Here is a 14555-nt window from a genome sequence, read left to right on the forward strand (position 1 = left end):
ACTCTGGGAGTTGGTGATGGACAGGGAGGCCTGGTGTGCTGCAGTCCATGGGGTTGCAAAGAGTCGGACATGACTGAGCAACTGAACTGAACTGAACTGAGGACTGTTGGCTTTTGTTATCAGTTCTAAGACAGTAGTTCTATGATGGGGCCCTGGAATCCATGCTCCATGAAGCATCACAGATGATTCTTGAGACACGTGGCTTGCAAACCACATTTTGAGAAGCCATGGACAATACAGACAAAGGAACAGAGGACCCATTTAAGGCCTTGATTCCAAATCAAAACTGTTATTGTTTTCTATGTATCTGTAGCTACAGCACTGACAAAATTACCAAGATCTGCTTATAAAATCATGAATGCTGGTCTATTATTTGGTCATCAATAAAAGAAATAGGAATAAGATAAACTTGTCAAATATGGCATTTTTCTTTATATATTTTTAATAAAGTACCTTTCCATATAATTTGTTTCTTAAAAATAAATGCTTTGCTAAAAATTGGAAACCTTCCACCAGCACCATTAAGAAGAACATTTTATTTAGAGCATGCAAATTAGTTTTATTACTATTTATTTGTATTCTCCCTTATTCCAAAAGGAATTTGAAGGGGTATGCAAATTAGTTTCTGCGAACATTTTCAGCTATATGGAAAATTTGCTTTCTATAATAAATGAAAAAACCACTGGCTATCATTAAGAAGTAGCATCACAAGAAGAGGTAAGACTCTTTATGAAGTTCTTTTCTAATTTCTCAAATAAAGTCCCAATGTTTTCATTACAGTTTCACAGCTGTACACAGTATGACTGTCAAGGAAGAAAGTGAGAATGGAGACCTTTGCAAAGTGAGAATTTTATCACAATATCTACCATCTCAAATTCCTTCAAAACACCCATTTTGAGAATAATAAAAAATTATTTAGACATCACTAAGTCAAGTCATTCACCAGAATGAGGTCATCAGAAAACTTTAAAATCAAGTACACATTTTTAAATAACATGTTAACATTACCATCTTTAAATTAATATTAGAATAAGTTTAGTAAGAGAGAAGAAAATTAGTATATTTACATAATAATTTTAAGTACTAAGCATAAGTAATAGTAAAATACTAAATGCTATTACAGATCTACTCATGTATTATGATAAAATTGATATCCTTACTGTATACTGATTTTTGGGAAGAAAGAGGCTATTTCCACTGTTCCAAAGTTACACAGCATTAAGGTCTTACTTCCAATCTATTATTTTAAATTGGGCTAAAGAATAGTAATTGAGTGGTACATTAAATTTTCCAGTATGAAGCAATTCAAGTTGCCTACCATAATGAAATGTATCTCTAAATAAGAATATATGAGCAACTTCAGATTTCAGTTATGCTAGATTTATTTTTCTTAAATATTTTATTATATATTGCTAGTATAAAAATTAGAATTCTATGACATATCACAATCTATTACTCCACTTTAATCCTTTGGTTATACACTTTTTTTTTTTTTTTCAGTTAAAAGGACAATCCCCCAAAGGTCTAAGAGATTATTTTATTCCTATTCATTAATATACCAAGATTAAAATAATATTCAAATATTCTAAACATAGTGCATACATTTAAAATATAAATCTTTAAAAAATTAAAAATCAGTAAGTTCTAAATGTTCATACTGAAAATCTCAAGATGGTAGTGGTGGTGCGGTGGGGCCAGGATAACATTCAGAGAGTCCAGAACTAAGGTAATAAAATTTCCAAGTAACATTTTAAAAACACAGAAAATTTCTCCACAACAGGAAGTTTATCAATAAGTATATTGAAACCAAGCTTTCTGTGCTGACATTAAAAAGCTTATAAAACTGACAAACCTAATTTTGTGCATTTGGCTGGAATCAGAATCATAAAATTTTCAGGTTTCAGCCCTGCCTTTCCCTCCCTGTTAAATTATAAGACTCTCACTTGTACACTACTGATTCTATGAATCCGTGGCCACTATTTTCAAAGGTTTGAAGCAACTGAAAACACAGTACGAAAATTAGCCACTTTTTGTTCTCCATGGCTAAAGCCAAACTATTAACACACATGCACACATATGATATAACACTTTCATTCTGAACCTCTACTTTTCAGTATTTCCAAAGACAAACTGGACTGTAAGTGACTCTGCTTGAGCCTTTATTCTAAATGCCCTGAGCAAGTGGTTAAGTGCACTTTTTAAACCTTCTACCAGAAGGCAGTTTCCACTGCCATTTTAACCTATTAACCTGCCTGCAAAAACGAATAATCTTTCCAAGCTGACCACAGCAGTTATAGAAAGACATCCAGAAAGATTTCACAGATCACTCTGTAAGCAGTTCAATTTAAAAGCTATTGTGTTACAATACCAGCTCACTGCACAATGCAACAGTGTATGGTAAAACCTGCAAAAACATCAATTTTATTTAAATTTGTCAAAGGCACAATCAGAAGACATCTAAACAAACTGCATACAAATAGCAAATCTGATGCAATATTCTGCATCTGGACTCAATATGCATTAAAACTTAAGTGTGAATTAAGCAGGGGTGGCAGGGCAGATGCAGTTAACTTGTGAAATGGCAGGCGTTCAGGTAGGCAGCTGGGCAAGAAGTACACAAAGCACTACTTCAGTATCACTCAGCAGTCTTTACGAAATAACATCTTTCAACTCTCCTTTTGTAATATAAAATCCTCACCTGTCCCATTCAAGGTAATATATAACCCTGTTAGAACAATCCTCAGGTAGTATGCATTTCATTCTGGAAGAATAAAACTGTATTTTATCTATTTCTCCTTGCATTTACCATAGACTTTTCCTTCACATATTTATTTAGTTGCCATATTTTGTGCACATATAGGTAGGTATATGTTTTTAAATTTCTTTGTACATTGGCCTTTTTGAATTTTATGCCCCATTTTATCCTGTTAAAAGCCCTTAATTAATTTTAAATCTCACATTCTTGTTGATATTCACTTAATTATCTCCTTCCCTACTTTCCTATTTTCAACTTTTATAACAGTGTTTTAATTATAAATAGCCTTTATCTGGCTTTTGTTTTTCATTCCGAAGTCTGTCTTCTAATGAGAGAATGCAGTCCATTCATATTTAGAGTAGGATATATTTGATTTTTACTCTTCCATCTTCTTGATTTTAACTCTTCCATTTTAATTTTTAAACATTATTTACATTTAGGTTTTCTTTTTTTTTCCTTTTTGTGAATTTGGAATTTCTAGCATACTTTGTATTCCGCTAATGGTTATCTTCTATCTGATGAAAACAGAAAAATAAGCTTTGCTGTAAGATCTGTAAGGAAGTATGTACTTGGCGAATATTCCATCAACTGTTGTAGAGAAAGTTGATGCAATCAAGAATTTTGCTGAGCCCCACACAGGGACATAATCAAAGACAACAAACTCTTTTTCCAAGAAAGCCTGTCGCTTGCTTGATCCAGGTCTCACGTACAGTCACAGGTTTCGTGTGTAAGCCACTGCATCCCCCAAAAGCCCTCACACTGCTTTGCCTTGCCTCTCCCTGTCTAACAAGACCAAAACAGGCCTAACAGCACAAGACGACTGGAATACAGAATTCCACATTCCTATTTCTTTCTCATAACCCAACACACGTTTCTCTGCCATTATTTACAAGCAGGAAATTAACTATTTCCCCTACCAAAACCCACTGCTTTCACCCTAAGATAATCTATTTTCACCTTGAAAAGTGAAAGGGAAGTCGCTCAGTAGTGGCCGACTCCTAGCGACCCCATGGACTGTAGCCTACCAGGCTCTGCGGTGCATGGGATTTTCCAGGCAAGAGTACTGGAGTGGGGTGCCATTTCCTTCACCAGATCTTCCTGACCCAAGGACTGAACCTGGGTCTCCCGCATTGTAGGCAGATGCTTTACTATCTGAGCCACCAGGGAAGTCCTTGCTACTTTTTAAACACATGAGACTACGAAAATAATCTCACCTCCCTCTACTCTCTTCCTCCCATGACACCTTCAAAACACTTTTATTCTGAACTAATCACACCCTACCCCTAAATTTTCTAAGATTGCTCAGTATTTTTAGTATCAGATTAGAATTTCCTTTATGTTATGGCCCTTCTTTTTTAAGAGTTCTCATTTAGTCTATTTTTATACATTTAATTATGTATATAAATATATACATGTATTTGTGTAAGTACTTCTGTTCTTTGATTGCCCTGATCTAGATTTCCAGCTTTGGCTCATTAGTTCTTGCTTAGAAAAGTGGTTCTTACTAGGCGATGTAACACTTGTCTAAAAGGTATCTAAATACCTGTAGGAGTATTTGTGATTGTTACAATGACTAAAATACTATTGAAATCTGATGTCTGGTTACACAGAGATGCTGCATATCTATCTCAGTAGATATGAGGGAAAAGTTTTACCCTCCTACTTCCTATCAGTAGATTATTGACAAATAATGTTAAACACTTGCTCCACATATGGGCAAATGGACCAATTTAATGCCTAATTTGTCAATAATTTGGGTGAATCAAAAGGAAACAACAATAAAGTCCTTGCCAGGGCAGTGAGTGGACAACTGAATTGGATACAAAAAAGAGAGACTAGAAAAGGAAGACAAATACAGCAATAATGTACTGGTTAAGAAAGCAGACCTACTTACTATATGACCTTAATCATGTTACCTAACCTGTCTGTGTCTCGGTTTCCTTTTTTTAAAAACTATCTTATTAAAAATTTTTTATTCTAACATTTTATATTTTTCTTTTGCCGTTTTGGTTTTTCATAAATTTTATTGAAATGAATTAAGTTGCTCTATGTTGCTCTATATTTGTAATAAAGTTTAATAATCCTGCCTCCAATTTCTTTTATGTAAAATAGAATAGAACCTACTTTTCAGAGTTGTAATTACAATTAATGTTTTATATTTTTAGGGTGCTTAGAATAGTACCTGACATATGATTAACACTATAGGAATTATGTTAAATAAATAACCAAAACAGAAAGAGCAACAAGGATGCTTATTAAATTCAATAGCCATGATCATAAAAAAGTTTACACTAAACACTACTCTCAGTGTTTCATTTATGTTGACTCATTTATTCCTCACAACAGATCTATAAAGTCATTAGTACATGTGTTTCAATTTTACAGAAAAGAAAACTGGAGCAAGGAAAGTCAAGTATTGCTTAAGATCACAAAGCCAGTAAAGGGCAGAGACTAAATTTGAACCCAAGTCATGTCATTTTCAAATCCAGTCTCTTAATCTCTCATATACAGTCTTTATAAGAAGTCCTGACTTTGATTATTAACCAACAATAAGAGTAGACATGAAGAAAAAGAACTGTGGTGAGAATATAGTAAAAGATCTTTCCTTTCCTCTCACTTATTCACTTATCCATCCACCCATTCCAGTTTGGATTCAGAGACTCTCACCCTACTCTATAGGTTATAATCCTTTTACTATTATGTATTTTGTTGCTCCAATTAGCCAGTGGAAACTCTTTTAAATTCTGACATCTCTACCATCCCGTGAGCAGAGCCATGTTTTTATGGCCCAACAAGATGTTCTTTCCGTGGCCCAGCTGTAAAATTAGCCATTTCTCTAAGGAGTCCTGGTTTCTTTAAATGCTGAATGGAATTTAAAAACCAAAGTCTTCCCAAAGCGGGGATGTGGTACTACTTTGTACACTGTGCATGAACCTTGGAAACATTCTAAAGTGAAAAAAGCCAGACACAAAAGGCCACATTATCACATGATTCCAACTGCATGAAATGTCCAGAGAAAGCAAATTCATAGAGATAGAAAGTACATCAGTAGTTGTCAGGGGCTGAAGTATGGGGAGGATCAGGAGCCTTGGCTTAGGGACTTGATTTTAGGGATGATGAAAAGGTTCGGCAATTGCCCAACCTGGTGAACACTCCAAAAGTCACTTAATTCTGGATTTAAAAGGGTGAATTTTATGCTATGAAATTATATCTCAATCAAAACAAAAGAAAACAAACAGGATCTGGGCACTAGGTGTGGGGTTATCATCGCATGTAGGTCCTCTTAAAGGCCACATTAAGAAACATATCTTTGTACACTCATGAATGCATTCATATGTACATACAAATGTGTGCAGACACACACATACCTGCACATATATACTCCAACACACCTAGCTATCTACATAAAGACAAATGCAGTTCACATCGACATGTCCAACTCCAATCCAGTATGCAGTATTTCCTGTAACTTTTCCCTCTTTCAGATCTGTGATTTCCTTCCACAATAGGCCAGAATCTCAGAACAAGAATCCAGACTGTGCAGCTCTCTTATTCATTATACTTCAGTATATCTATTTATTTTAACAAAACCATAATTTACTGAATAAAATTTGGTTCAATTGGTACTGAAAGCAAAGATCTCTTAACTGGTACTCACAGTGATACTATCCAAGAGTTTGGCCATATGCTTGATAATTTCACCATGTTGCATGGGTTGCATTTGCAGCAATTTCTTAATAACAACCACACTTTCAGCAACAACTATTTCTGAAAAAAAATTTAAAAATCGGATTATTCGTATTTAAATATGAATTTCAATTCAACTCAAAGTCAATTCAAACACAGTATTCTTAGTAAAATGTACATTTAATTTAGCAAAACATTCCACATTTCTTAAATGACTAGGAGAAAACTAAAACACGAGAGAATATCCACAACCCAGATCCCTTTCCTGCCAGATCTCCCTGGCAGTGCAAGTACTTCTCCATTGAAGGTTTCAGTCCCAAGAGGCGCTCTCTCCTTCAGGGTCTGATAACTGCTCCCAATCCTCAAGCCCTTTCCCTTTAATTCTAGATATGGCAAAGGCTTCCCACCTCTGCTAGCCCGCTAGCCCCAGGTTATTACAGTACATCTTGTTGGTTTCCCTTAATCCCACCCACAATTAATAAATAGTTCCTTCATTAAACTCTTTTCAATCATCTCTTTAAACTGTATCATCTGTTTCTTGCCAGGGCCTTAACAGTAACTGGTACTAGGGGTGGCTCCAGGAAGCAGATCCTCAAACTGGGATTCCGAGATTGCATTATTATAGACTAATTAGTGGTCCAGAGTTACGTCTTTGGTGGCACCAGCAGCAAAACACAATAAACCAGTCAGAGCACCTGGCTTTATGGAATGAATCTTATATAAACAATTACTAAGGTTACCAATACCAAAGAAAGACACCAACATTACCTTTCCTTGTTATTCTGGCTTTTTTTTTTTTTTAATCAGCTGGGATTCATGGATATTAGAGATTCGCTGGTATACACTATAAAGGTTTATTTTAATATTACCCTGAAAATATGCCATGACTTGGGTTCTGTTACTCATTTTCTCTGAAATATATTTTCTTATCTAGCTCCCTTTAAAAATACAAGCAAAATTTTCTATCATTCTAATTATTATTAAAATATGCATTTCATATTATATTTCTTCATGGGAAAGATATATTAATATTTCATAATGTTTTAGTTTGCTGCTCTTGTTGTTTAGTTGCTAAGTCATGTCTGACTCTTTGCAACCCCATGGACTGTAGCCCGCCAAGGCTCCTCTGTCCATGGGACTTCCCAGGCGAGAATACTGGAGTGGGTTGCCATTTCCTTCTCCAGAGATCTAAAATCTGATCTCCTGCATTGGCAGGCAGGTTGCTTGCCACTGAGCCACCAGGGAAGCCAATGTTTTAGTTTAAGAAATGATGTATGTCTTTTAATTCTCATAATAACATACGGTAGGCAGCTTATTATCAGCATTTTAAAGATGAAGAAAGAAAGATGCACTGGAGAATTCAAACTCAGGACTAGAATCTACCATTTTATCTTTAATGTTCTATGTTACTATGAGCAGGTGTTGCTTTTACAAAGACTGCCTCTTGGAGCTAGAGAAAAACAAAGACAAATTGGAATGACACTCTGCCCTCATCAAACTTACCCTCTGCTAGGAAACATTAAGTGGTTATATAAGAAATTACTATGCAATGTAATGGTTTTGAAGAATCAATAGTATAAAAATTTATCTTTTAAAAACATATTATTGCAAAATTAGTCCAAGTTTTTTTTTTAAGTTGTATATTTTTAATTATTCACGTGTACAGGCAAGGTTGACTAACCCTAACTATAGTTGAAATAAAATTAGGCATTATTTACCCTTTGGAGCCACCTTATCTTCTGATCATTACTGTTATGGATTACCACAAACTTGGTGGCCGATAGCAACATGAGCTTATCGTTGTACACTTCTGAAGCCAGAATTTAACATATGTCTTATGGAGCTAAAACCAAGGTGTCAACAGGGCTAAGTTCTCTGTGAAGGTTCTAGGGGGGAAATCCATTATTTTCCAAATTTTAGAGGCTGCCCACATTCTTCGACTCAAGCCCCCTTCCAGCAAAGATATCATTCTAATTTCTGCTTCTGACATTTGGTTATATTGGGTCCCAGATTATTGGATGAAAAATCTCTCTATCTCAAGAATCTTAATCACATCTGTAAAGTTCCTTTTGCCACATTAGATAACATATTCAGACGTTTCAGGCATCAGGACCTGAACAACTTGCGGGGGGGTGGTGGTGGTGGTGGGGTGCTATTTACCTAACCTAGGTGCCTTCCCATTCCCTTTGAGTAATTCCACCCTATTTTTCTTTTATGCTACCTCCTGGCTTTCAAAGACCTCAGCACTCCCCTACAAATACAAAATGAACTTGTGTTCTGGGCCTTTCCAAGCCTTCTCTTTGTCCTCAACAGAACTTAATCGTACTGACTCCAAGAATTACAGCCTACTATTAAAAAAAAAAAAAAAAACTTATTTTAGAAAGAACACGTAACAGGGGATTTGCCATCTAACCAATTTTTAAGCATACGATACACCACTGTTGACTACAGGTACAGTGCTACACAGTAGATCTCCAGAGCGTACTCACCTTGCTAAGTAAAACGCGATGCTCACTGATTAGTAGCGGCTCGCTTTCCTTTTCTTCCAGCCCCTGGCAAGTACCTTTCTACTCTTGAATTTTATGAATTTGATTATTCTAATACCTCATACAAATAGAAACATTCAGTATATACCTTTCTGTGACTGGCTTATTTCACTTCAGGTTCTCAAGATTAGTACAGCCTACTATTATCTTCATTTTACAAATGAGGAATCTGAAGCACAAAGAGGTCAGGTAATTTATTCAAGACAACATTAGCATTCAAACATAGGTAGTCTAGTTCTGCATGAGAGCAATAGCCAGCAGCTGAGTAAGTGTTCAATAGATACGAAGACTACAGTATACTTGTTTTATATTATTGTGTCCCTCCGTTAGAATACGAGCTCCTTAAAGGCAGGAACTTCTTATAGGCTGGTGAATACCTTATTCATCTATTCTACACTCACTAAATACCTCAACTAATTAAAATTTTCAACAAATGTTTATTATATAAACAAAATTTTAAAAATAGTCTTTTACCCCAATTCTTTCAGTTTACAGTAGATGGTAAAAAAGTTTTTCAGACCAGCAAATTTTGTGAAAGAAAATCAACTGGGAGTTAAATTATTCTAAGTCAAGTCAACTGAAAATGCAGATTTCTCCCTAAGGTCTTTAAGAAATCTGTTTATCAGTGAATCTTACATTGTCATAATGGGCTATTTTAGGACAACCTTCAAGTCTTCCTAGAAGTCCTGTCCCTGACAAGAAGGAAGAAGTCAGCAGCAACAACAAAACAATCCCCAAAGCCCTACAGGTCCAAGAAGAATATATTAAATATATGTAAAAACAATGTAGCCTCAATGCTGTCCCTGAAAAGCTGCAAGATACAGTATCCAAAAAGCTGATGAGGTATTCACAATATAAAATCAAAGAGGCAGAGATCCTTAGAGGTCCCAAAGGTCTTACAGATTTTAAAGAATCTGAGGCCTCATTCATAGCACTTATTCCTAAAAGCAGATCTTTCAAAAGAAAGACAAAGAGCCTCTCTTATAACAATTGGCCGTTATAAATGAAAAATATTATTGCTTTCTTTATTGTTACTGAGCCAGATTTCCAAACTACAGAAGTGCAGCACACACAATAAAGAGTTAGAGAATCAGGCTAATGATAACTATGCCATCAGAACCTGAAAAATACAATTTAAGTTTCTTAATATTCACAGCAGAAAAAAAAGGTCCATGGTTATAAACAGAGTTTTGATTTACCAAAAACGAAAGTCTAAACATTAAAATATCAGTTTAAATTCGTAAATCTACCTTTAAGAATGATTATAAATTAGTCTCCTCCCATTGTATAATTGTAAAATCATCTAGTCTTCCCTTAGAAGTACTACAAGGGTACAGAATATTCATCTTTTTAAAATGAAGTGAATAAAAAATATTTTTTTAGAAATCAATGTGCTAGAAAGCTGAAGTAGAAACATCTGTTTTAATATCCAGCTTGAAAATTTCACATGAGAAAAAAAGAGTAAAAATACAAAATTGAAAAACCCTGAATACATTTTATATTTGAAAGAACTAGCCAGTGTTCTGATTTGTGTGCTTTTTGTATACAATCAAAGTGAAATGTGTCTTGTTTGATCAAATAGGAAGTCATTATTAAAGACACAGGAAAATGAAGGCATATTTTTAAACTCACAATTTAAACTGTGACAGAAACAGACACAAAGAGGATGCTATTATTAAAAGTAGAAATAGATAAAATGAATGACATTTAGTACCCTATCCTCTGTAATTACCTTCTACAGTCAGTGTTTTAAAAAAGTCTATTTCCTTGATAATTTCTTTTTGTCACTTATTTGGAGTTACAATACTACACACAGAAAAATGTTCTCTCCATTATAATATCTTGAATTGACAGGTTAACAGTTATAATTTTATGTTGATCGTAAAGATCACTCTTATTTGGGGACAAATTTTGTTTCAAAAAGTTTTTTTCATTAGAAGTACTTACAACAATGTTACAGCTCTCAAAAGCGATCTACTTGTGCGAAAAGATAATTAGGAGTAATATTTGTAGCAAACAGCTATTTTTCAAATAAAATATAAAAGTAATCAATTTTGTTATGTTTCACCTTATGGTTGCTATGTCATATATGCCTGTGTTTAGATATGACATAATTTTATTTAGAATCCCACAAATAATTTCAATAATTTTATACAGAAAATTATGTGTTTCCTAAAAAGAATCCCTTGTTTTAATCTCTTTTTAATTAAATAAATAAATACTTTTAAAGATGAGAGTTGAATCTTTTTTCTTCAAAAGGTTTCATTTATTTTAAACCCATATCATAGAAGTAACTGGTATTTTACCATAGAAAGAATGAACTCTAGACTATGTATTTTACTGGATATTACCTATCCAGTTCTACAAAATGTTTAGACACTGATTGGCTTAAAAACATGAAGGTGTTCCAAATTGATGACTTTTACATTCAATTAATCTTGCATATAAAATTATTAAGTTAATCTGGAAAAAAAAACTTGAAATTACAAGTTTAACGTACTTTTCTGATCTAGCCTTTTTAACTTCTCCTGTTGTAAAGTCATTTGCCTGCTTTTAGCACCCTCTGCAGGTGAACCAATATTATACATGACTTATATGCCATTAAAAACCAGTAAAATGGAACCTTTGTGGAAAGAGTGCAATGAAGGTGATTAAACTGTGAAGAAATAAAATAAACAGACTACATTTTCTTAGTTCTGTTCAGGCAAGAAAATTCTGTTTTTAAGTTAATTATCCAATGTACTAAATAAAACAATAACAAAAAGCTTGTGTGTGTGCATATGTGTATTTCAAAGACAATACGTTACTCTTCATTGTAATCACGGACATACAGAAAAAGCTCAAAGGCAATACAAAAAAAGATATTACAATTTGTAGATCATGCCAAGAATATTCAAATGATAAATTATTTGCAAGTAAAATGAAACTGCCAACTCACCATCCCTGTTGGACAGCAGACACACCAGGCCGTTGAGGCATGTGTCAGAGACTTCTGTGATGCTGGTTGCACATCTGCCTATAGTCTGAATAGTGGCTGCTGCAAACTGTTTATCCTGGCTTTTCACATAGGTCTAAAAAACATTGTCTCAATTAGTTTACACACTGGTACTATCAAGCAAAGAAAAATATCCCTATAATAAGAAGCTTTGTCACAATCAAATTCTAGAATACACAATCTTCTCATCTATAGGAACAAAAGAAAGTCCACCTTTTGACTTAATTCAGTTCTGTTTTTTCACTTAAAGAATGTGACTGTAGTACAGGCACATTTTCAAGTCAGGTTCATTCACCTGTGGCCACAGTAGCTTATAACTCCAAAACAGGTAGTGGGGGAGCAGTCACCCAAGATAGCAATTAGTTTAAGTGCAAGGTTGAAAGAAATGATGAGACCTCTCTTTTTGAAGGTTTCAGTTCATTTAACCAGCAGCATCTATGAATCTATGAAAAAAGGGTGGCCTTTTCAGAGATACTAAACCTAAATATTGAGAGAAGTGGAGAAAAAGGAGCAATACGCTACCGATAAACATTTTACTTTAAAAAAGGTTATCTGAATGGTGGTAAAACTACAACAGCCACAGTGAGAAGCATTTCAATAAAGACTTTATAAATATACCTAATTTGCAATAAAATAAAACATCACACTTTTGAAAAAGATTTTCTTGAAAAAAATGTTTTAAAAATACAATGTAAACCACATATTTATACAAACTTAAGAAATTAATCACTTATTTACTACAAGCCTAAAAAATTTTCACTTTGCTTGTTACTTTCCTAATTCAAAAACTAAGCTTTTATTGTGTACAGACAGAAAAAAGATGTACTTTTAATAAATATGCACGTTTATGTACAAAATATAAATGGATTTAAAATCCCATTTTCAAGTGCAATTAAAAAAAAAAAAATTCCCAAACTCAAATAACAAGCACATAATGTAGAATTAACACCTTGTTCATCTAACATGCAAAAAAGGATATGCATTTAAGTGGTGTCTAAACGACAAATGGAAGACAAAATCCAAAAACTATCTAAAAGACACGTGAAATTGGTAAAAAATGGTACCAAAAACATGATTAAAGGTTGAAGAAATAAACAAATTAAATTTCTTAGTTCTCTGTAGGAAAAATCAACTGTATTTAAAACCACTTCCCAGTTGATTACCTAATTTCCTCAATCACAGAAAATAAGTCCTTTGAAAAGTTCTCTATTATTTCAAAAAGTTATAAAGAAACTGTAACACCTATGGGCATAACACATAAACACAGAAATAAAGTACACATATAGACAGTGATAAAAACAGATAGAATATACTTAAAAGTCTGACTGAAGAATGGACCTTATGAAATAGCCTGATATTAAATGAAATGACTGGATTACCAATATTCTGTAATAGATAAACAATGCCATAAAATTACCTGAGACTCACTCCCTACAACTCCAGTAACCTGACAGAAGCACAAAGTAGAAAGCAAAAGGACATCCAGACAGATTACACAGATCATACATGACAGCAGAATAAGGGACAACTGCAAGCACAGAGACAGAAACTTAAAAGTAAATTAGCAAACCTATAAAAATGAATTACATGTCACATTTAAGCAATGTTCTATACCCACAGATTACTAGCTAAGAACTTGAGATACTGTATATTCTGCTATGCAAATATAAAATAAGCATATATCCTAATTTTATAAGAACTTTTTCTAAAAAAACATATAGCATAAAAGTATAGTAATCCAGTTACAAAATTACAAAGCATGAATATATTATAATATCCCACTACTCCTGCTAAAAGTATAAGATCACATAGCCAAAAAGAAATACAATGTCTATACAGCTAAAAAGAAATTTAGGACAGGCATAAAGAATGATTATAGCAACAAAATAACTTTAATCTATAAAAGCTGTGTGTGTGTGCTCAGCTGCTCAGTCCTGTCCTACTCTTTGGGACCCTATACACTTAAAAAGCTACCATCTATCACACAACCTAAGCAAGAACACTGGACTGGGTTGCCATGCCCTCCCTCCTCCAGGGGACCTTCCCAACCTAGGGATAACACCCGTGTCTCCTGCACTGGCAGGCTGGAGTCTTTACCACTGAGCCACCTGGGAAGCCACCTATAAAAGCTGGGGGTAGACAAAAATTCTGGGAATACTGTGTGGCATGCAGTATACTTTAGTTAAGAAAAAACTGCTGATGAAATGTAAAACCAGTAATATTGATATAAGGTTTTCTATTACTGTGCTCTACCACTAAGTCTTCAGAGCTAACTCTTTCATCATAAAAAGCCTAAGAGCCATGAGGGAATGTTTTTATGTTTTTGGAGCATGTGTATCTGGGAAGCATCTCAACTATCCACATATAGGATTTTAAAAATACAGCAAAACATTAACAATTAAACAATCATGAGAAGGGCAATTTTAAACCAATTTTTTTGAGCTATACATGAAGCTAGCGGACACTGTCTAAAATAGAAGCAGACAATCAAATAGGGACAACCAAATAAGAAATGAAGCCATTTTCCTGAGTACAGAGTGTAGCACAAACTATTGATGATGATAAGAAAGAG

The 14555-nt window shown here is 34.1% G+C and overlaps 1 protein-coding gene across 2 annotated transcripts in view; it reads right to left on the minus strand.

Moving 5' to 3' along the window:
* Positions 1 to 14555, minus strand: part of AP3B1 (adaptor related protein complex 3 subunit beta 1) — a 236805-nt gene that overhangs the window by 115203 nt on the left and 107047 nt on the right. For both annotated transcript variants that reach the window (XM_019968085.2, XM_070796867.1), the window contains 2 exons: positions 11927 to 12059; positions 6414 to 6523 (listed from right to left, as the gene is read on the minus strand). In XM_019968085.2, the coding sequence (XP_019823644.1) occupies positions 6414 to 6523; positions 11927 to 12059 (243 nt within the window). The remainder of the gene's footprint in view (positions 1 to 6413; positions 6524 to 11926; positions 12060 to 14555) is intronic.

This window comes from Bos indicus, chromosome 10 (assembly GCF_029378745.1).
Source record: "Bos indicus isolate NIAB-ARS_2022 breed Sahiwal x Tharparkar chromosome 10, NIAB-ARS_B.indTharparkar_mat_pri_1.0, whole genome shotgun sequence".
NCBI classification, from domain to species: Eukaryota; Metazoa; Chordata; class Mammalia; order Artiodactyla; family Bovidae; genus Bos; species Bos indicus.